This window comes from Malurus melanocephalus, unplaced genomic scaffold (genome assembly GCF_030028575.1).
Source record: "Malurus melanocephalus ecotype Western Australia unplaced genomic scaffold, MMel_1.1 scaffold_9, whole genome shotgun sequence".
Lineage (NCBI taxonomy): Eukaryota > Metazoa > Chordata > Aves > Passeriformes > Maluridae > Malurus > Malurus melanocephalus.
The window spans coordinates 6573239-6596973 of record NW_026623241.1 but is presented as its reverse complement, the minus strand read 5'-3'; the positions used below and the strand labels follow the sequence as shown (position 1 = coordinate 6596973).

Genomic DNA, 23735 nt, shown 5'->3' with positions numbered 1-23735 from the left:
TTTTTGGCACAAATGCAAGTGTATCAAAAAGCAGAAAACAGGTTTGCTTTCTGCTAATTGTACTTTTTAGTTTGTGATTTTTGATTTTTGTGTAAATGGAGATTTTCTCACTAGTGAATTTTCATTTTTCCCCTTTCCAGCTGGCTCTGAAGAATCACATTTGTGCTGGGAGAAGGGAATTCCAAGGAGATTGGTGGCCCTTTTCACAGAGTAAGCATTTTCCACAGGCGGGGTTATGCCAACCATTAAATGACTAACCTGTAATTAGGAGCCTGGATACTTATAGTTGTCTTGTCCCTGATGCCAAGGGAGTCCAGGACAGCTGTGGATGACTGAGCACCGYGGTAGATCAGGCTTGGCTGACCAAGCCATTTATGTTCCTATTTGTTTTCTTGTTGGCTCTCTCAGAAGACAAGTGCCTTAGCATTGTGGACAGTGTGGTGCCTCTCCCCTGTATGTTTTACAGAGAGCGTGTGGTAGAAGGTGAAGCCACTCTGGACAAGGCCTGCCATAGGGATAAAAGCTGGACAGAAAGGGAGTGCTGGAAAAGGGAAATCTCGCGCACTTCCTGTTTCGCTGTAGTGAAGAACAAGTCTTCTTGCTTGGGCCRGTTTATCTGCTCACTCCATCTCTGCCTGGGGAGCTCTTTGATGCAGAGCTGATCGGAAGGTTACAGTCTCCTTATCAACTCCATGCTTACCTCTGTTTGTTTTTATTCTGAAGTTCGTTCCCTCATTTTGCAATAACCCACAGGGTGCTGGGTGTTGCGCCAGCTGTGCCTCAATGAAGGATCTTCATTCAACACCTTTCCCTTCCCGTCACACCAGTCAATGCGACTCCTGCATTTTCCAGCACCATTCGCTGCGCAGTCCAGATTTTAGTCAAGCCTTCGTTGGYGGTCAGAAAGGCTACCAGGCCTACCGGGACCTGCCATGGGATCTTCAAAAGTAGGTGGCATGTTTTAACTTGGCAAGATTAATTTGGAGGTGTAATGGTGATAAAGGGTACTGTCTATGGGAAAGTTTAGGGTTTCAAGGACATAGATGAAGAAGGGGAATCAGATTTTTCTCTTTGGTGCTTAATGCTCTATTTAGGTCTCTTTCATCCTTTTRGAACTGGGGAACATCATGGATCTGTCTGAAACGGGAAGCCTGAAAAGGGATGATAGACGGAGGGAAAGCTGAATGGGAAATTGCAGGCTGAAAGGGAGATTTTGGAGGCTGTGGTCTGGTTGTGGCTGGAGTGAGAAATGCAGAGGGAAATCCTTCTCTATCATGTCCAGGAGAACAATGATTTGCTGTCTATTTAGAAAGATGATGTGATGGCTTAGGTTGACACCTTTTCTTCCTTCTGAACATCTTATTCTGCCCGCATAAGGTTTTYATTGCATCAGTGCAGAATCCAAGAAATTCTCTTGTGTCAAAATCATGTATTGGTAACATGACTTTTGAAAACCATGGGTTTAGACAGGTGTAGTTGGAGTATTATTTCCCCCAAATCCTGAAAAAAATCCCAGTTAAATAAGTGATGGCAGCACAACAACATAAGGAGAGCTATAAGGGTTCATCATTCTGGTTTTGACCCTTGCATTTTAAGGAAGAAGCGATGATTTCTAGGGAGTGATGAGTAGGTGGTTTATATCAGAAAGTATTTCATGCAGTCAGAGATGCTGGATATCCTTAGTTTTGTTTAACTGTAGCAATATTTAAGACAGTGCTGGAAAGTTCAGAGTATTTTTACAAAAATAAATCTTCCATCTTCAACACAGTACTATTATCTCTTGGTTTCAGAGCAGAGATTGTGTCACAAATGTACAGAAAACCTCTAGGAATTTGTTATTCCTGTTTAACTCACTGGGTTGTGGATTTATGTGGCAATAGGGGGATGCTCAGTCTGCCATGAGTTTGTTTTTTATTGTCTCAGCAGCTGATGAAGCTTAAAAGTATGACCTCAGGAACAAAATTCAAAAGAAATCGATTTTTTTTTTGCATCCTAATGATTTGGCTGACTTTTTATGTGTGATAGTTAAAGATTACAACATAAATCTTTTCTCTGTCCTACTTTGGGCAAATGGCTGTGGATGATTGCAAGATACCACTTATTTTTTCCATCCTCAGTATTTTTAAAAATTATGTTTCTAAAATAATTTCAGGGCATGCTGAAATAGAAATATTGTTTCTGGATGGACAAAACTTATTCTTTGTGCCCACTGAAGTGTTTTTCTCATTTTGTGGGAACAACATCATTTTAGTCAACGCATTGTTGACTTTCCCAGGAGAAGGTCAAGTTCTTTGTTTTCTGTGCTGCTTAGTAGTACCCTGCTCAATACCCAAAGATTTTTTGCTGTGTTTAATATCCATAAATTAAAAGTTATGCTACTCTGTCAGGTAAAGAAGAAATCCTCATCAGCTGCGATTACTAGTTTATGCATGTTACATAAAAAGGGAAAACTAAGTGAGAGATCTCTATGTAACAGAATTGAAAAGCCTTTTWTTTCTAGTTAGATGTAAATCTACTTGCTACATCTTGGCAACATCAACAGTGGCATAAATAATGTTAATAACAGAGTGCTAGAGGGTAGTTAAATAACATCTGAGTACAGTTTGGTTGCTTCCTAGTTAGGAAAAGATTTAATTGTTTACATTATTGTTTAGATTATAATAAAATCTAAAGTACATTAGGGGAAATCTGTGTTGCATAGTTAAATATTTACTTGTTTGCGAAGGGATGGAAACTGTCTAATCTTAATCAAAATCCCTGTGTATCCTGTTAGATGTCCAGAGTTCTTTGCTGAGCAGGGATGTGGATCTGAGTGTGGAGCTGTAAGCTTTGCTGATTGAGCTCATCCTCCTCTGCTTTAGTCCTTTMTAAGAGTGGAGTCTCACTATTAGCTTCATTCAGTTCCAAAATGCCTCTTTTCAAAAGATTTCAAGCTAAGTTGGAGCATGTGCTCTGTCAAATCCTTCAGGAAGCACACCTGCTAAGGAAAACTGGGTGGAGTAGATAGCCTTGCTGGTCTTGTCCCGCTGTTGTGCTGTGCCCTGCACTCTGGGAAGCAGGTGCAGTGTCCTATCTGCAACTTCCTGGTGAAGATCTCGTGCCCTGGCAGGGTGAGGTACAGAGTAGCTGGTGTTGTGTATGGCAGGCTAAAAGTGAATATGCTGGTGGAAATGCAGTGCCACTTGCACCAATTTGTCATGCAGTAGGTGGGCAAAATGAATGCAAATTACAGACTGCTGAGGTGTAGCAGGAAATAGATACCAGCCCTGGTGCAAGGACACTCATGTGCCACTGGCATTAGTGGGAGTTTACCCTGATTATTGCAGGAGGCAGATGTGCTTCCTGCATGGTGCTGAAGAAAACATCTACTGCTCAGTTTGTGAAATATGTTTGCTTCTGGTACACGCCATATCTGATTTGACTCGTATGGAATTGGTACCACTTGTGTTTCCTTGCTGCATTCACTCAGTTTCTGGCTATTTTAGACAGGAAAGCTAGAATGAGACAAGACCTCCTTCTAAGCCTTAAAATATAGTCATCCTCATTCCCTGGGCAAGCCTCAGTATAATCCCAGCATCTTTTCTGGTCTCTGCTGTTTCTTTTAGAGGGTGTTTCAGAAKTGTTTCACTTTACTGATGTTCTCACATGCAGTTTTATGATTGGGAATTTTGGGTCAGAATAAGCTTTGAAAATCCAGGCATTTGGCTTCCACCACATATTCCTTCCATGTCTGTGGTTTTGATTACATATACATCCTCCTTTTGAACAAAGCCAAGCTAACGCAAAGCTTGGGATGCCTTAATTTGACATGCTTCTGATAYGAGACAATTTGAAAGCTTCATGTGGTCTGTGGACAGATTTGGTGATAACAGGGGGACAGATCTGATGCAGAATTGAACATGGGAATTATCCAGTTTCTCTGCCACTGGAGAATTGCCTGGGGTTTCAGTATCAGTTAAACCACTTGTCTAAAAAGCTTTCTCTAATTTCAGCAGCATTTTTCCCATGAAGAAATTTGTTCACCACTGTCCAGTGAAAATACATTGCTAGATTACAGCATTTCACTGTTTATCTACCCAGCCTAGCAACTGTTTATTATATATTGTGGTTTAACCTCAAACAGCAACTAAGTGCCATGCACCCACTCACACCCACCACACACCACACCCCATCCCATTGGGATAGCGGGGATATTTAGGAAAAAAAGGTTAAAACTGTTTGAAATAAAAAGTTTAATAATTGAAATAAAATATAATAATAATATTAATAATAGTAGTAGTAGTAGTAGTAGTAGTAGTAGTAGTAGTAGTAATAGGCAGGGAGGAAAAAAAAAAGAATCCCAAGAAAGAGAGCTGATGCACTATGCAATTTATCATCACCCACTGACCAATGCCCAGCCTGTGCTCCAGCAGGGAATGGCCCCTTACAGCCAAATTCCCCCCTTTTATATATTGAGCATGATGCTCTGTGGTATGGAATATCCCTGTGCCCAGTTCAGGTCAGCTGTCCTGGCCATGCTCCATCTCAGCTCCTTTTGYACCTGCTTGCTGCCAGAGCATGGGAAACTGAAAAGTCCTTGACTTACAGTGAGCACCATTGAGCAACAACTAAATCATTTGTGTATCATCTACATTATTCTCAGACTAAGCCTCAAACACAGCTCTGTGCCTACCGGCTACTAATAAAAAATAAAATTAGCTGTATCCCAGGGCATGAAGTATAAAGTACCAGAAGTATGTGTTATTATCCAGAAATGTAAGCTTTTAAGCTACAGAAGACAGTGAATGCTTGGGCTCAGATTCTGAGTTGACCTAATCTGTCACAGCTGCACACCAGCAGAAGAGCTGGTCTATCAWATCAGACTTGCAGAACTCCTTGGCAGTGATGGTAAGTATAGTTTTCATGTATCAGTGAACAGATTTATTTCAGTAAACAAATTAAAACATGTCACATACTATTTGTGTATTTTTACATTACTACTATTGCTACAGTGGTGTTTTATCTTTTTTTTTTATTTCCTCAAAGCACCTTAAGAGAGAGGTGCTACATGTATTATAAAACAGTGGAGAAATTTTGTCAATCTAAGCACACCTCTCTTATAGGACTAAAAGAAAAGGTTGTGTAATAGCCCATAAGAGATCATCTCTAGGTGACTGTTTGGGGTTTGGCTTTTCGTCAGTCTGTCCTGTCAGCATRTTTCTTGAGCAGCCACTGTCAGTGGGTGCGTGTCAAAGCAGAGCCTGTGCTCTCTTTCCTGGTGCATGCTGGCTTAGCTGGACACTGTCTCTGACACAAAGCTCACACGAAGCAGGTAGTGGAGAGGCACAGGTGTCTGAGTGCACTTCCAGCACTGGTGGGAAAACCTCTGAGGCTTTTCTTCTAAAGCAGACACTTTGACTTATAGATGGCAGTTTTAATTCTGCTTCTTTGCAAGAAGTGAATCTAAATTGCAGTAGGCAAAAGACACTAATTTCTTCTGTAAAATAACAGTTCCAGGCTGCAGTGATGCATGATTTATTTAATGCAATTTTTATCATATATTTATTAAATGGCACCCTTAAAAAACCAAGTTAGGATATTAAGTAATATTTTTAATTTGTCTTTGAGACTAACCTTTTTCTTTTGATACTCCACTGTTACTAAAAATCAGACATAATTAGCTGTGTCCTTCTTATGCCTTCTAAAATGCATAACGGGAGGGATCCCTCTGGCTCTGTATTCATTGGTGTGAGGAAAGGGTTCCTGGAGGGCTTCTTTTTGTATGAAGTGAAGGTATCCAAGTGTGGAATGCAGGGCTCCAAATCACTTACCACTGTTAAGGAAAGGTCTCAGCAGGTATATCTAGGAAAATGCCAGCTGAATGTCAGTCAAAAAAGCTGAGACAGTGTTTGGAATTACTAGGAAACTAAAAGAGGCCAAACAAGTAAAATTGTTGTAAGAGTGTAAACAATTCTATATCAGTTTTTGTTTTTTCTCTTTGTCACCAAGTATTTCACTCCTCTTTCTCATTGAAAAATTTTATTCTGAGACTTAGTAGTCTTCTGACAAGAGATGAAGTCCTGTCCTTATTTTCAGTGTGTTTAAGATTACTGCACAGGCATGGTTTCCTGGGAAAGAGCAGAGTTTCTGGGAAAGAGGGAAGACCTGACCTGCAAGCAGAAAGGACCCTGACAGAAAACCCTCTGAGGTCGGTGGGAAGCTTTCAGCTTCCAGTATTTGGTTCAGGCTGAAAATGAAGGTCACTTCAGTGACCTTCCCRGCTGAAGTGTTTTTAATCTTAGTGTGTGTTTCTAGGCTGCAGTCCCTGTTCCCTCTCTTTGAGCACATAGCTCCCAAGGAGTTAGCMAAAACAGCTTAACTCTTGGTCTGAGAAAAATAAATTCACAGTGTTGAACTTTTATCAGCTCTCTGCAGAGTATTCAAGCCCTGACAGGTCATCACATGGATCTAAGTTGTTTCAGTTCTGGCCTAGTTACTTCTCTTGTGTGTACTGAATCCCTGTAAGTACTGTTCAGGGTTACACAGGGGGACATGTTGTCAGATGAAATAATTAAAATTTGAGGAATGAACCTTAGAAGATACAGCAAAGCAGCTATAAAGTTCAGAGTTAATGAGATAAAAAAATATCAGTTTATTGATCTTCATGGTTTTGTCTTACAGATATCTTTGAAAACCTGGATTTGAAATCCTCTTAGTCTGCATCATGTCTATTCAAATGGGGAAGTATCCAGATGGTACAGCCTAACTAAAGACATTTTGCTCAAAAATACCTTTTGTTTTTAAAATCAATTTTCATTTAAAAAAGAAATTAGGAGTGGAAATAAAAATTTAGCAGCTRTTTCATGTTTATATATTAAAGGAATGGGGAAAGTTTAAGATAAWTCAAAAGATATCCAAGTCCCAAACAGCACTCCCTCCTCCCATTAAGGGACTTTCTAAGATATACTTGTCAAACAGCCTCTTGTTTGGGGAAATTCAGTTTAGAAGCTTATGCTCAGACCCCTCTGCACCTCTTTGAAATAATGTTCTCAAACAGGTTTCGTGAATTAAGTGAAAGTCACATATGTGAGTAAAATTAACATGTGAGTAACTGTTGTGGACTGGGGCTTCTGTTTGTTAATGGTAACAAGGAACTTGAAATAGAAGAAATACAGAAAAAGAGTTATAAAAAATGTTACACTATATACAAGAGAATGCTGAAAATGTTTCAAATTTATAGTACTCTATTTAACTGTGTCCCAGCATTGTTACCTCTGAAGCCATGTTATGTCTGAAATTGCTGTTTCACTGATATGATAGGCAGTAACTTCTTCARGCTCACCTACTGTGGTGCAGAGATGGCATTCAGCCTTCCAAATGGGCTTCTCCAACCCAACATTTTGGTTTGAGGTTATGGTTTGAGCTATCATTATAGCTGAAGGATCATCTGAGTGTTTTCCTTCTGTGAAGCCTAACCAAGACAACTTTTTAAAATAAGAGTTATCTACGATAATGCAAGAGTAGGTTGTCTTAGATGCAGTTTTTTGTTAGTTTTGTTGTTTTTTCTTGTAACTCAGTCTCATTTTAAACATAGTAGACATATTTGCAAAGCATATAAACCATGTAAAAGATTACTAGCTGGACTGAGGGAAAAAAAAACCCAACAAACTATAAAACAACCAATGCACATGACAAATTTGCAGTTGAACTCACCATTGACTTTATGGTTTCACCTAAAAACTACCACTTAGAAATATTCTTGTTAGTGAGGTAGAGTCCTAGCTATTTATACTTGCATATTTTTAATTTCTCCAGTTAAAGTTTTAAGGCAATTTTCWTACAGTAGTCTCAGAAATAATTTTGGAGGTGCTTATCTCCAAACTGTTAACAGGACTATTTAATTTCAGTGTTTGTTTYTTGGGGGTCTTTTTAGTAGGTTAATTTTTTTGTTTGTTTAGAGTTCTGTGGGGCTTTTTTTACTATGGAGTCACAAATGCATTTTGATGCAAACTTGATGAGAGGTTAATAGCTATTATACAAGATAGGAGGAGGGAAGGAAGCACTAGATAGGAGATGCAGAACAAGTCAGAACAGATCCAAGTGACAAATTATTACTCCCATTTTCATTCAATCACGTATTATGATATTTGGCCTGAGTCAGTTGTTTTTCCAAGCCAAAGTAATGAGATTGTAATTGTAAGGCATCACAGTGGAATTAGAACAAAGTATCAGGATCTGCTTTGGTAGTTATGAGCTGTGCACAGTTGTTTGCTGTCCCTTTCCTGCACACAGCTGCAGGGGTCGCTTGCAATTATTTTGAATATATTTAAACTTCTGGCTCGTGAGGTGTGTGTTCTGGGAATGAGCTGGGTGTACTTTGTACATGGGAACTCACTGAGGTGCCTCACAGCCTCAGGAGAGGATCCCTGCAGCCTGCTTTCCTGGGAAAGGCTGTGCCTTAATCTGCAGGTGTGCATGTCTGCAGGAGTGAGATATCTACAATCGAATGAAGGACTCTTTACCAAAAATTGTGCTTCTTATTTGGTGTTTCTAATGGCTGATAGCATAACAGAAAAATGTCTTTAAGGTTCTTAAGGAGTCTTTTGAGTTTATGAACAAAGACAGAATTTGCTGTAACCAGCCTTGTTTTGGGCAGTTTTTGTTTATAATACTGACTGTTCATTGATTTTCCATGAGTAAATTTGGATTAATACCCATGTAATTAGGAGCACAGCAGAGAGAAGCATCTGGTGAGGCTGCCTACTCACATGTCCTTGCCCTTCCCTGTCATTCCATCACTTCAGCAAATACTGCTTAAAGCAATGCTTGTCTTTKTGTTTAGATTCAGACTGAGCAAAACAGGAAGCACAGGCTGGCCCTCTGAAATCTCTTTTTTGTCCAACTCTGTTTTGAAGGCTGAAGTGGGCTGAGCAGCTGGAATAATCCATAGATACATACTATAAAAAACATGGGATGCTTTTTATGAATTTTAACCCCACAAAGCAGTTTTGGGAGCAAAGATGCCAGTGTGTTTGTGATAACTGATTTGCTTAACCAACTGRAAGCTGCATACATTGCTGTGTAAAAGTTCACCTAGCTGAAAAATAAGTTTTATTCTTGCAAATTTCTAGTCAGGACTCATGTAAGAATCTTAGTGGGACTCCTATTTAATTTGGCCCTAATAATACCCAAACCCCTCAAACCCTCAAACCTGTTGTTTGACTTCTAGCACATCCCAACACCTATTTCAAAATAGTCTTGAGTCATGGTTTCATTTTCAAGGGTGTTGGATGAGAAGTCAATTAATATTACTGGGAAGAATCAACTAATGTTGAGGGAGAAAACTGTAGCTTTTTTTTTGGGGGGGGGGCAGGGGGGGACGGGGATGGAGGCCTTAAATAGAAAAGGACCTCATATTAATCTCCTTTTTTTTTCTTATTTTTCCCCAGAATTCGTCAGCCAGCCATCAGAATAAGACATCTTGAGCCCTGGAAAATTGCTGTAATTGTTATTGGAACAGCAGTGGCAGCAGCTATCACAATTGGTCTTCTAGTTTATTTTTTGGCRTATGGTAAGTTTTGCATAATGTCTTATTATTCCTATGCTTARTGAATTTCTTTTCTGCTTGTTGTGYCACATGATGCTRGGAGTTTTCACCAGGCTGTCTAAAGCTTATTTGGGGAAAACCCACTGATTTCTCCTGAGCTCTCTTTCCTTCCTCATTTAGCATCTTTGCAAATCTCTTAGGAACATTTCCTGATGTGCAGGGTGGTTTAGGGTTGTGGTTTCTGTTGGTTTCAATTTACTTTTGCTCATTTCACATTTTTCTCATGATCTACTTCTGTGATGAAATCAACACACAAGTATCTGGTCTCCCTTACATGGGTGAGATACAGAGCCTTCTGCATGTTTGTCTGGGCTGTTTCTCTGTTCTTTTCCCTGATCAGTAGCAGCTTCCTACCAGGGTTTGGTATTGAGTGGACAGGCCAGGAAAGAAGGTAACTGAGCAGCAAGATGCAGCTTGTCATCCTGTGTGAGCCCYCAGTGCTGTTTGTTGGCCACAAATGTAACTGCTGGAGAAACTGGGATTAGATCATCTAACTCAATCGAGTGCTTGCTCCTGGGCTYCTAGCTTTTGGAAGCTGTGTTTGAATTGGCTGGATGCAGGTGAAGGCTCATCCACTYCCTAGATGTCTGGATATCAGTCAGTGCCAGGTGTTTCTCTAAAGTTCACTCATCTTGGTACTTTGAGTATTGCCTATTCCTCTTCTTTCCCTTACAGATCAGAAGCTGTTCTATTACAGTGCCAGTGTAAAAATCRCCAACATCCGGTACAATAATGAATTTTCCAGACAATCCTCAGGAAGGTTTAGAGACCTGAGCGAGAGGGTTGAGAGACTGGTAAGTTTGGACCGTTGTGCCTTTCCATTAAGGACTGTGCAATAATACAAAAGCCATTAATGTGACCAGCACACTCTGAGACCACGGGGTCTGGYGTGCCCTCAGTCCCCTGGTGGGCAGAGCTGGGAAATGGGTAGCATGAGTGTTGTGATCATACTTGGCAGACCAGATGCTTGCTGCTCAGCATCTTCGAGCCTGTCACTTCTCTCTATCCTGCACTGGTGAAGTAGRTATTTACAATAATCTCAGCTTCCTCCTGTACCRCTGATCATAGAATCACAGAATATTCTCAGTTGAAAGGGTCTGACAAGGACCATGGAGTCCAACTCTTAAGTGAAGTGCCTATACAGTGATTGAACCCACAATCTTGGTGTTTGTAACACCAGGCTCTAACCAGCTGAGCTAATCTCATAATTTGTGTGTGTTCTCTTTCCATGCCCTGAGCCTGGCTTTGTGACTTATTGTCTGTAAGGAAAGCATTCTTTTACACCCTCTCCTTTACAGGGTGGGGAACTCTACCTATTGGGCTGTTGCTGTGTGCTGAGAAAACAACACACAAGCCCTTTTCCTGCACCTTTGGTATGTTTTATTGAGAAACCCTTCTACAAATAGCAGAGGCTGCTGAGTGGCTCTCAGTCATAGAGTAGCTATGGAAATAAATAGACACATTGCAATTTCCTTTCTTGTTTTCTCTTTGAGACACTACCCCAGAGATGCTAATTACAGAGTTCATCTCTATACAACAATCAGCATGTGATTGTGCTTGTATCTTTTTGTGTTTCATTCATCAGAATCTGATGTGTATCTCTTACTCCTATTTGGCAACCATGCACAGATACCCAGGTAATAGGACAATGCTTTACTCCACACCATCATTTAATTTAGAGCCATGTCACTTGTCTGCAACAAAATGTGAGCTGTGCTGTACATTGCTCTGGAGAAGCAGGGTTTTGTGCAGGGATTTGACAGTGCTAGCATCTCTTCACAGCTTTACTGTTGAGGGCCTCAGTGATCTTAGTCAAGTTGCCCTCTTCTCTGTACATGTTTGTTCTCTCTCTGCCCTCTTTGTCCACTGGGATCCGTACCAGATTTCCCAGGATGTGCTTCTGGTGCATATCTGCATGTATAGAGTCTTACCAAGCTGCGTTTGCTTAGGTGCTATCACTTTGCAACTATTACCTGATAATTGCAGACGTTTCACCTTGTGATATAGGACCTTGGAGAGRAAATGTTCTCCCTGACCAAGGAGACACTGTGTATTGCTGAGGTCGAAGGAAGGCAAGGACTGGAAAAAAATCTGAGGAATAACATTTCATTGAGTGTAGTTGTATCCCTTCCTCCCTCTCCATTCCTTCTTCATTTTTTAAAATGTACCTCCCTTGGCAGTGAAACACATTTTTTACCTAAGAAGTTATTTCCGAAAATATCCAATGTAGTCCGATTTCCTCTGAACAAGGCTATCAATTTAGATGCTTGAATGGAAGCCAATGTTTTAAAACCCCATCTCCTCTCGGGGTGTTGAGCAGTTCTGATGGTAGTGACAGTAAATACCAGTGCAGGTTGAGCAGCGAGAACCATTATTTCAGGGCATGTTAATTGTACCTGATAAGGAGCACCATAACAAACATACACAGAACTGTGCTGCCTTTCCTTTACTCCTATGACTTATTCTTAAGAGCTGTCTTTAATTCAGCTATTAAATTCTTCCTTCCTCTACCAAATTTTATGAATTCTTTATGATAATTTTAGGTCAGCTTATATAAATGGTCCCTGCTGTAAGTTTGACTTTTTGTGGTTTTAGTTCTGGGTGTTCCATTTAACAAGGATGTATGAGATTGAGAACTGTCTGTAACCTCATTGAGATAAACTCCATACAGTAATAAAACAGTGTGTTTCTTTTAAGTCTGATTTTATAACAGCAAAACTCATCTTGTGGTGATAAAAATCAAAGTAGTCTTTCCAGATATCTTCTTGATACCTTGACAGCCAGCTGTCTCAGAACATCTGCATTTTTATTTTCAGCATCTTCACAGCAACCCTCTAATAGAGTAGGAGAGAACTGAGCTCTTTATGACATTTTCTAATTTGTCTGAATTTACCAAGACCCTTTGCAGTCTTTCCCTGGTTAGTGTCAGGGTTCGGATGTCCAAGCCTTCCCATTGTCATAGTASTAACGATACCTTAAGCTCATGTTGTGAAACAGTGAGTCAATGCAGATAAATGCAATGTCTTTCTCAACACTTGGTGCAAAGTGAACAGAAGTGAATCACCTCTGATAATCAGAAGCATTCAAATTACCTGAGTTAGTGCAACTCCCTGCCAAGTATTCCCTACTCTGACTCCTTCCCTGATGAAGCCCTCCTTYATAGGTCTCCAGAAAGACCCAGAAAGGAGTTCTTTTCAGAGCTGGTGTTTCACCAGGAAAAATGTTTTTACTTCCATATGGAAGTCATACTATGACTTTCTTGGGACCTGCTGCAAGTGCCTGATGTTTGCTTTGGTTTCCAGATTTGAATAGTAACACCCATTGTGTGAACAACATTCCTGACTCTTATCTCATTGAAGGTGGGAGGGAATGCAGCCAGATCATGCCAGAGAGCTGATGAAGCTAGTGTACCAGTCAACATCTCAGGGCTGACTGGAAAGTCTGGAAAATGTCTTCTAGGGTGGAGCTGGGGGGACTGAGGAACAGATGATGAAAGGTCTCTGCTCCTTGACTGGCTTCCTGTGAGTGCCTGTGAGTGTTCCCTTTGTGCTCTCTTGAAAAATCAGACTTGACTGAATGCCACTAGGGAAAGAGATATTCCAGCTCACCAGAGCGTCCTCGTGTTTCTAGTTGGACCAGTCCCTCTTCCCTTGACAAGCTACAAAGCTCTGTGCCAGACTGTCCCCTCTTGCACTGGATAAAAAGGACACAGTCACAGCCTTATGGCTCCTTTTCCAGGGAGCGACTATTTTATACTTATTGTGTAGCTCATCTGCACAACTTTTACCCATTGTTTTTCTCCAGCTCCCGCACCAGACTTGGATTTCTTTTCCTTCTCCCACAGAACTTCTGGATTAACTAACTGACAGTATCCCAGGGGAGATTTCCAAGGCCCTGCAATAAGCTTCAGCCTCTCTGGCACACCAAAGTGTGGAGGGACCTGAGACAGCAGATAGACCTCGGTGACTGGGATGATCCCAGCTGCCTGTTCTGGGCAGCTGCAGTAATTGCCYTCTGTGCAGGAAGAAGGGTGGAGGGATGTTTTGTCTTGTGTACAAAGTCATCTTTGACCCCGAGGGAAGGGGATGTGCCGTCAGAAAAGCTTGAAATGAGTACCTCAATCTCAAGGAAAATTGTCTCAGCTGAAGGCTGGCAAGTTTCTAGCTGTGTGAGAGAGGTGAATATCAAGCAACAATGTCAGGTGACCCTTTCAGTACCTGGTTGGTTGCTCAATAGAAATAGAACTGGCCTGTACTCTTCCCACCAGGGGTTTGTAAATGCACCTGTTGGCTCTTTTTTGCCACTCTGATAATTCCTCCTAGAAGTTGTGGGCTTTCCCCCTCTTTGAGGAGAGCCTATACAACCCTTCTTCTTTCTTGGGCACCTTGTATCTCCCTGAATCCTTCTCTGGCCAGAGCTGTTCCCAGCCCTCCTGTCAGGCTGCTTCTCCCTGTCCTAGTCTATGTGTCTCTGTGGAATCTTGTGTTGGACACTGTACCCTTCCCAGCTTCTGGGGCTTTGTCCTGTCTGTTTTCCCTACCCACTCCTGCTCCCATGTGCTTTTAAGCTGGGSTGTGAGCTGGGCAGAAGGATGTTCCTCAGATATGAATGTAGCATGGCTCCCTCCTTGGCTGGCTGGGTGGCTGGGGGAGAGTTGAGGTGTTTGTTTTCCCTCCTTGAGTGCCTTGAGCCATGGAATGGACTGACATGGATTTCCCCTGTTGTCTCATAATCTAAAAGGCACCTGGGCTATCCCCTGTCCTTCCGCCATCTGAAACCAGYACAGATCAAACTGGCTGGATCTGAGCAGAGTGGTTGGGGATTGTACTAAAACAATACCTGGATACGCCCCCCTAGGAAACTGCTGCGTCTCCAAATATTTCTACTGAAATAATGGAATTTCATCAAGTAATTCTCACCTCAGTACTCAACATTGTGTGTCAGGACACCTCTTTTAGAAACATCTTGCTTCAGCATCTTCAAGTGACAACAGAATCTTCTCTGTCCTTAAATACAGGTGTTAGGGAAAGTTTTAATGAATACAGCTCCTGAAGTTTGTCCTGTTTGATGGAGCTGAATTAGCATGGGTTTAATTTAATGTCTCTACTGGGTACTGCAGAGGCACTTGTGGTACCACAGGAAAACGCTGCAGRATGGTTCTGATACCAGTGCCTGTTCTTGGTGGGTTGGAAGGCTCACAGCTGAGTCCCTACACTGGAACTGGTGAGGAAGGAGGCAGTTTTCTCCCTTGGGAGATGATGATTTTAGAGGTTATTAACACACTTCTCTCACTATGAATGGGATGAAGGAGAAACAGAGAAGCAACCCAGTGCGATCCATCTCCCTTCCCTCCCTCCCAGCTTTAAAACCTGACAACCATTTCTGGAGGAAGGGCCAGCCTTCAACAGGATGCTTGGAACTGAAAGACTCTCTGCTTTATGCCCAGGAACAAGCTTGCATCATCCCAATAGTGGGAAGTATCTTGTATCCTGTAAGTTGTGAACAGCTTACTATCACATCTGCAGGGCCAAARGGTCAATCACAGTTCTGACTGGTGTTTCTGTTTGAGCTGAACTCCAGGATGCTCAGAGGAAAACACCAAGAACACCAGTGACTGAGCAGATCAGGCTGCTGTTTTATGGCACTTGGCCTTTCAGAGTCACRTGTGACTCAAGTCTTCCTGGGGAGCAGAAGTGTGTGTGTATTTGGGAGARAGAGGGAGGTGCAAGACATATCCCTTCAGAGCAGATAGCTGCAAAGGCRGGTGAAACTGTGCATGAGGTGTGTTTGTCACACCTTCCATGTGGGTGTTCAGATAAAGCTCAGAAGTCTGTGGGTTGTGCCATCTGTGCCTCATGGTCCTTGGGTCAGGTTGGGAGGTTAATTCAGTAGGAGCAGATCCCCAAGGCAACACTCCTAAAGAATATTTGTTCTAGGAGACCAGACTTTGAGGATCATTTCAGAGATGATAACTAAACATGCCTCAAGAAAAGGGATGAAGTTCAAGGGAATCTAACATGACTCATTTTTACAGTAAACGGAAAAGTACAATATCTACAACTATCATGTAGCTTCATTTGCTGTGTATGCAAAACCCCCACTTATTTCCCCCTCTTAATTCCCTGAAACAAAAGAAAATGTAATACAAATTGGTCAAATCAGAAATGATGGCATGTGCAGCAGCCAGATCTTTCCAAGGACTTTTCAGAATCTTGCAGCACCCAGCCCAAACTAAATAAGGATGTTCTGGCTATAATAAATTTCAAAAGACATTTGGTAGTGTTTACAGATAAGGATCCTAAAATCTAAAGCCTGAGTCTCTATTTAAACTCAAGCACTCTTAGGATTTATATGTGCTTGCTCAAGTACTTAAATAGTACCAGTGTGAAAAGAGATGAAGTGGTGAAAAGAGCTGAACTTTTACTGAAGGATTTTGTTGTTCATCACTAAAGGGAATTTTGTTTACCAATGCATCTATGGTACAACAGCTGGAATAATTAAGCTTCTTWAATTTAGCTTTTTAGAGACTTTTAAAAAAAAGTTTACCTGATTCCTTMTTCTGAAAAACAATATTGTAAAATTGGGAAAAATTATTTTATCTATGTAAAAAAAGTTACTTAAGGAACACTTTGAGAAGAAAAATACTAAAATAAATTTAGGGCATTTGATAACTTCTGCTTTATAAGCTTAATTTGAAGGGAATAGTTGTTACAAATAGGAAGCATTGTTCTTGGACTAGCATGGTACAATCGGGGTGCCCTCTATGGGTAGCTGAGGCTAGAAACAAAACATAAAGGATGTTCCTCAGTAATTCCGCCTACAGGGAAACAACAATGGATCAGTGGCCAAGATGACAGTCTGGCAACTTGTTTATTTAGCTCTGGAATTAGAGGTTGACAGTACACTCGACTGTTAGTATCTATATGTACAGGTGTGGACCTAAAGAGATGGGTGAAATGCTGTGCTCTGAGAGAGGAAATAACTCACAGAAAACACCTGCATCACACTTGTGATGCTGTTTTTAGAAGTTCGTATTGAAATTAAAAGAAGAACAAGCTCACTGGCACAGGTATATATTGCAGTAATCTAAAAACTGGGATGCTTCTTGCTTTTAARTTTTGTTTCATTTTTCCTATTTCCATGGATCACAGTAGCACAGAAAACTAAAATAATATTGAAGAAAATAGGAAGCATTTTTAAATGCTGGTGTGAGTTGATGAAGTGTAGCACATGAAGCTGTGGCTTAGTACTTTTCATCACCTCTAAGAGCTCAAACTTTCAGTGACCTCTATCTTTGTATGAATTTTCAGGATTAAATGGTTAGTTATCAGAAATGTGGCCCAATCTCCAACTTTTTTCCCCTGTAAATTCAGGGATCCTTAAATTTATTTGATTCTTTGACTTATTAATGCAATATAATTTTCTCAAGTAATAGGCATACAAGTTGATTTTTCATTTWTTTTTCTTGGTTCATCAAAGCAGAAATTGTACTATGCATGTACAAATCCAGAAAAACCATAAGACACCTCACCCCCAATAAAAAAGTAACTAATTCTGATCCACTGTGCATCATTAAAAGCTCTAAAATGTGCACAAGGAAAATGGATGTGAACTTTAGTTGGAAAAAGGAATTCAAAATGAAGTAAAGCACAGCTATCATAGTGTGTGTGATTAWGGGTAGAACCTTATCTTAATTATAGACTCACAATCCAGAATTACTGCATTGTTTGCAAGTAATTATATCAATGAAGTGATTCAAGATGCAAACTAGTGATCAAAATCTGGCTGGTCAAGAGAGTGGCTGAGATCCTGGTGTTGTCCAAAGGGAGAATCCAAATTCAGTACGGAAATTATGTGGTTGGTGGTATTTGGGCACTTGTAAGCTGAATATATGACCAATAATCTTCCTCAGCTTTCATAAAACTGTTATATTCCTAAAAGGCACTTGCTCTTCTATTTCAGTTCCTTACTTCTAAGTATTGTTTAAAAAAAAMCCCAGAGGGCACATAGTCATTTTCCTGGGGAAAGCGTGCTATTTTGGTAAAAAGAGAAACACAAAGTCCTTCTCTGGATGTTGGCACAGATGCTTTTCTCACCAAACTTGATTTTATCTCCAAAAGCTGGAAAATCCCCTCCCCAAGTGGACAAAATTTTAATAGCAGTGTGAAAGTTTTAGGAAGCTAATTATGGATAATTGAAAGCAGGGAGTAGGAATGGGAATACTTAGGTGACCTTAATTCCAGCTGTCACTAATACACATGACTGTAATGAAACAGTCATGTCATTACATGCCTTTGAAATTGGTTGCACCAAGCATGAGCATGGTACTTTAAATCCTGAACGTTATCCCATGTATTAGTCCTCTTAATTTCTTTTATCCGAAAGGCCAATCTTTTTAGGAACTGCTGTACAAGGACAATTACRCCTCTTTTGCAGCTGTTGCCTCTGGGAACCATCCAGCTGAGCTCCTTATTTCAGGGCAGTCGGGCAGTGCTCACCCAGCCCTCGGCTTTAGAAGCCCTGTTAGCTTTAACTCTGTGAGGAGATTGTGATGCCATTTGCAGATGTTTGGGATCACACAGCTCTTGCCCGCTGTGACCCGTGCTGTCTTTGTGTGTGTGTGGTTTCTGACGGGAAAGTTTCTCATCCTCCGGTTTGCTGCAGGCAAGTGGACTATTACCCTTGCTCTCCTTCAGGTCAATTTTCTTCACCTTGGGCAAGGACTATGGCTGTTGGGCTGTTGTAGTAATTGAAATCTCTGTTTGCAAGGAGAGTGTGGTGTCCACATCCTGGTTTGGCACAGTGCCAGGTTTTTGTGGGGGTCTGGTTTTTTTTCCTATCTCTGTCAGTCTTTCTCATTGTGTCCTCCCTCAACCCCTTWAGCTGAAATCAGGGCAGGAAAAATGCCAGCTTCTCAAGGGAGTGGTTACTGGATTTGTAGTATGGTCAGCTCTGGGGGTCTCAGCATGCTGAGCTGTAAATTGGGGTCACTGAATCGAGAGGTATGTTCCAATTAATKTTTATAGTGGAAAAGCTTTTAAAATTATTAATGATAGGCTTTACATCCTAAGTAGCTAGTAAGGCAAGAGGAAGAACATAGTCCAAGGATAGCTGTTGAAGGACTACACTGGCAGCAGGCAAAAAAGCAACACTTTTGAGCAACAAGAAGCTTTGTGCTCCCAAGCCTACTGAATGCTTTTGAACATCCTATGCAAGTAATTCAGTGTGTTCAGTAAATATTCCAGAGGAAAGTTCTGTCAAACTAGATTTAAGATAACTTTTTGATAAATTTTGTTACCCAGGGTGCAGCGGCAGAGCAGTGTATGGTGGGAGAAAGCAAGGGCTTGACTCAGCCAGTCTTGCTGGGTCACTTCCAAACACAGCCACACAACTGGGCAAGCCCAGCTTATGTCAGTTCTGTCTATTCTGGAGCAATGGCATCCCCGTCATGTRACCTACTTCCAGAGCTTGGGTGTTYTTTGGGTCTCAGGGGAGCRGSACATAMTGTGTGACTCTGAAATCACAGAGATTTCAGTAGGTTGCTCATGGGCCTTAGAGGGTTGGGCATAGTGTGACACAAGAGAAAGAGTATGATGATGAGATCTGGAGTTATTTGAGACAGATTAAGRAAAGAAGTCTTGTTGATCAAAGTATAAAACAATTTCTGGCTGCAAGGAACAAGGAAGGATTTCCTTTTTGTTTGGTTTGTACAGGTGGAAATGTTTTGCCCTCTTACTGCATCTTTGGTGATAGCCASTATTAGTTACTGGTTTTGGATGGACCAGCATTCAGGAACAAAGTCCAGTTTGTCTAAGAAAATAGTTCTGCGCGGAGAGAAGTTTAGTAAAAAGTATAGAGAATATGAAATTAAACTGAGGAAATACCAGATATCATTAAGCTAAGTTACCCTGCAAACATTAGCTTAAAGAAAATCTTGTTTGGACAGATGCTAAAAAAGGCTGTCAAGAAAATGCTTCTCACTTGAAAGGAGCAGGACTTGGCATTTGRTTCAGAATGCTCACAGACTTTGCCTGCAGCAGCAGCTGTCACCATTGAGCTGTTGATAGACCAGGACCAGGAAAAACAGAAAGATGCACTTAAACACTGGTGAATTCAAGGGATCTGGTCATGACAGTGTCACTTTTGAGTGGCTGTAATCAAAGCAAAAGGTTTAAAATTAGGTAAATGCTTCTCCCAAGCAGGACCAGCTCCCACCTAGTCACTGGACAAAGTCCTAGTTGCTTTTGCTGCCAGGGTTGTGACTCAAGCTGAAAAGAAAGCTCTAAGCAGGCTGGAGAGAAATGTTTTCATTTGGCATGTCAAAGGCTTCACCAAAAGATGAACAGGAAAAACATAAGGCAGAACATTAATCTCTGAAAGTTATTATCTAAACACATCTTCCTACTTTTTTTTTCCTCTTATATAAACTCTGTACAAATATAAAGATTATTGTTAATAAAATTCAGGTTACCAAAATCATAGCTGAAGGRAAGAAGAGTTTTGGGGTCATACTTGTCAAACAAATTCATCAGCAGGTGAGTGGTGGGCCACAGTGCAGAAGTTTGGCTAGCCTTTCTTTCATGATAACTTACAATAAATCACAAAAGTAAAAATACTACCAGCCCAACTTTGAAGGTGTTAATGGCCCTGCAAGATTCAGTGAAAATAAAGCCACACTCCAGTTATCTTTTTGTCTGTGGATGATTAAGTACGAAGGCAACTCTTAAAGATGGGAAAGTTAGTGACAATATGTAATGAGAAAAATGTCTACTTTCTCATTCAGCCATGAAAGTGAGAAAGAGAMTGGAAGTAACAAAGATGCAGTAATTTTGGTATAATTTTAAATAGCATGTTTCCTGTTCTTCTCATAGAAATAACTAACATGCCTTCTGTATTGAATTTTCTGAAAACACTGTTGCTGATAGTTCAGTTGCATTTGGACTCCATMGATTCTTTTGGTTAAAAGCACTGTGTGTAGTTGTGTTTGTGAGACACCACTGGAAGTCTTTGCTACAGCACATGGTGTTCCACATCAGACTGTATGGAACATCTTGGAAGTGKTCCAGACTGAAGAGAAAAGGAGAAAGTGAATGCTGGGAGTACAAAAAACACAATAACATGAGCTGCTTAGGATGTAACAAAGATATCCAAGAGAATGTGTGATGGAATTAAGGATCCCTCAATCTGCTGCAGAAATGCAGGTGGAAAGTGTAGCAAAAACACTGGACATCTGAGACAGTGAGGTATCATGAAAACAATTGTCAGGAGGAGATAAGGGATTTATGAATGTCAAAGGGACTCAACCCTGTCTTGCAAGGGATTTTGAATTCCTGTTCTCTTCAATCCCAAGGTGAAAGTCACTCTGCTTTCACTTTTCTTGTTAGCAATGTAGCAGCTTGAGGTTTATCTCAGCCCAGCTCAGGGCTCTCTTTTGAATGCAAAGCACTCTGTAAAGAAATCTCTGTCCCAAASATCTCAAAAGTTCTCAGAGACAATGCAGCCGAAGATAGCACATGCCACTGCATGCCACAAAGCTGGCAGTGCTGCTTAGCCACATGCTTCTGGTTACACAATCACCAGTGAAGCAGCTAACACTGGGACAGAAATGATAAGCAAATGCTATCATTAAAAAAGCCAAGCAAAACAAACCCCTTTTTGTCTAAGGGCAAATACTTCCAATAAGCAGGGCAGGTTGTGATGGAAGAGGATGCAGAGTTATAGGAAATAAAACTCTTTCTTTTTGACTGGATGCATCATAAAATGCAGTCGTAGCCGTTGGCAGTCTGCAAAGTGAGAGGATAAAGTGTATTCTGARTATCTACAGTAGCGTGTTGCAGTTGAAAGGTCTTTTTCCATAGAATTTTGTCTGTTCCAAATGCCAAACTAATTACAGATAATTGCCAGTAACAGCAAGGTCAAACATCAGCTCAATGCATGACCACTAAAAGTGTGGGGTTTTTTCCTTATTAATGTATGCTTAAAATCACCTAAAATAATAAAATGTGTAGTTTTCATCTTGAAATGAATCTGCTTCAATATCCCTTTGTAATGTCATGAGGCTTCATCCTATGACAGACAAGGCTGGAAAAGAGGGGGTTGTGTTCCTTGGGAGGAATCACCCCCAGATTTCATGCTTGTTACATGCTTGTTTCTGTATCTGGAAGATTTCAACATACTAGTATCTTGAGAACCATTATCCTTTGGAGGACAGAAAAGCCTGAGACTTGGCTTAAACAGACTGCCTTTAAGGGCTAAAAACGAAATGAATGACAGCTTACATGATGTTGTAAAACATTTCTATGCAGTTTTTCTTGTAATGCATTTGATGTTTACAGGATATGTTCAATTTACTGGGCCTTGTTGGTAGGAGTTGCTGCATAACTCACTAGTGACTTTGCTATTTCTCAATCCTTCAGTGATCCTGAGCCATTCCTGGCAGAATTTCATGCTGTGTTATATCACACTGTGCTGTCTCAGACCGATCATGCAATCTTGAGATGGCATCTTGGCAGGATGTGGTTAAGCAGGAACCAGTCAAGATGTTATTTGGAGATCGATTCCTTCTGAGTCCTAGATTTCCAATTTCTGATGAGAATTGCTTGACAATTCTCCAAGCATGTGGAAAATAACAGGAGTGAGAGGGGAACATCATAATCAAATAATAATTTGAAACTGCCCATGGCTTTGCTGTAGATTTCTGTAAGGCCAAGGGAAAATGCTGTAGGGGTCAGAAGGCACATCTACAAGAGAGGGTGAGTGCACGGCAGAGCACAACATTCTGTATCTGTTCCATGGACAGTCTTTAGGAAGCTGTGCTTTGGAATACTGCAGCAGTATGCTCCAAGGATGTTTATGTGTTTCTCTTTATGCCTGGGAGTGGATGAGACAGCATTACAGTGGCACACTTATGTAGTCATAGGACATTTGGGAAAACGAGCTTGCTTTTTATGATGTGCCTTAGGCCAAATGGGAGATGGTTAGAAAAGGTCTGTGACAAATGTTACCTGGAGGCTGGGCTGCTTTATGTTTCTTGGCTCTATGCAGTGAGTTTGTAACTGAATGCTGGTTTCTGAATGCTCCTTCCAGCAATATGTCCATTTCCCTCCTTTTTTGTTGCTATCTTATATTTCTCTTTTTTCAACAGATCGACAAGACATTTTACAATTCCATTTTAAGGAAAAAATACATCCGTTCACGCTTAATCAGAGTGAGGTATGTGAGATTATAATAAATGCACGCAGATGAGATAAAATTAAATGTAAAACAAGCCCAGCTAGATCTGATTCAGTAAAGTGTATTTTGTGTAAAACCAGAGCATAATCCCTAACTGAGATTAATCTGATTATGAACCGTGCTCTCCTTTGTATCTTAATGCAGAAGATACATTCCAGTCAGTCCGACTTCCAATAAGTTTGTATTCAGATCTTGAGCAATCTTTATTAATAATGCAGACATAAGTAAAGCCATCTGAAAACAAAAAGCGTTTTCAAAATTATTTCTTGCACTGTAATGCAGATGTCATTTCTAGCATTGCTATTGCTGTTATACTGGGCTTGTCAAGTAAAACCAGGCTGTGCTGGCTCTGAAAGTCCCACTTACCACTGTGGCTCTAAGAATGGGCCTAAGTAGGTGCCCAGGGAACAGCAGCAGCACAACAGAGTGTGATAACTGCTTCTTGGAATGTTCCCTGCCACCAGGTATTTACCACTTGGAGTTCTTGAAGCAGTTGTGGTTTGTTTAGCAGCCCTAAGTGGCATTATTTTCCAAGAACTTGTCTAATGTCTCCTATACTCCTGAAATCTGTGCACTTCAGTCCCTTAGGAAGGAGTTACTTGTGAAGAACCACCTTGTCTGGATCATGCAATGACCCCTAGGTCTTGTGCTGAGAGAGGTGATGAAAAGTTGATCACTACCCCTCCCCTCCATGTAATTAGTGATACTGGACACTCCCATCATATCCCTTTTCTCTCTTGTGTCCAATGAGATCCACTCTTTTATTTTTTCTTTTTCCAGTTGAACATCACAGTCTACTCAGCCATTCTTTGCAGAAACTGTTTCTTATCATCCTGTTCCATATATCTTTCAGGTCTGCTGTTCCTGCTTTTTGATATGAAGGGGTCAGACCCATAATTGGGATTATCATTGAGCA

At 40.9% G+C, this 23735-nt stretch overlaps 1 protein-coding gene across 1 annotated transcript in view; it reads left to right on the top strand.

Annotated features, from left to right (window-relative positions):
* Positions 1-321: 321 nt before the first annotated feature.
* LOC130579709 (transmembrane protease serine 11E-like) overlaps positions 322-23735 on the top strand; it is a 42611-nt gene continuing 19197 nt past the window's right edge. Inside the window, exons 1-4 of the mRNA XM_057376721.1 lie at positions 322-947; positions 9429-9550; positions 10262-10380; positions 22731-22798. Coding sequence (XP_057232704.1) covers positions 784-947; positions 9429-9550; positions 10262-10380; positions 22731-22798 — 473 coding nt within the window. The 5' untranslated portion in view covers positions 322-783. The remainder of the gene's footprint in view (positions 948-9428; positions 9551-10261; positions 10381-22730; positions 22799-23735) is intronic.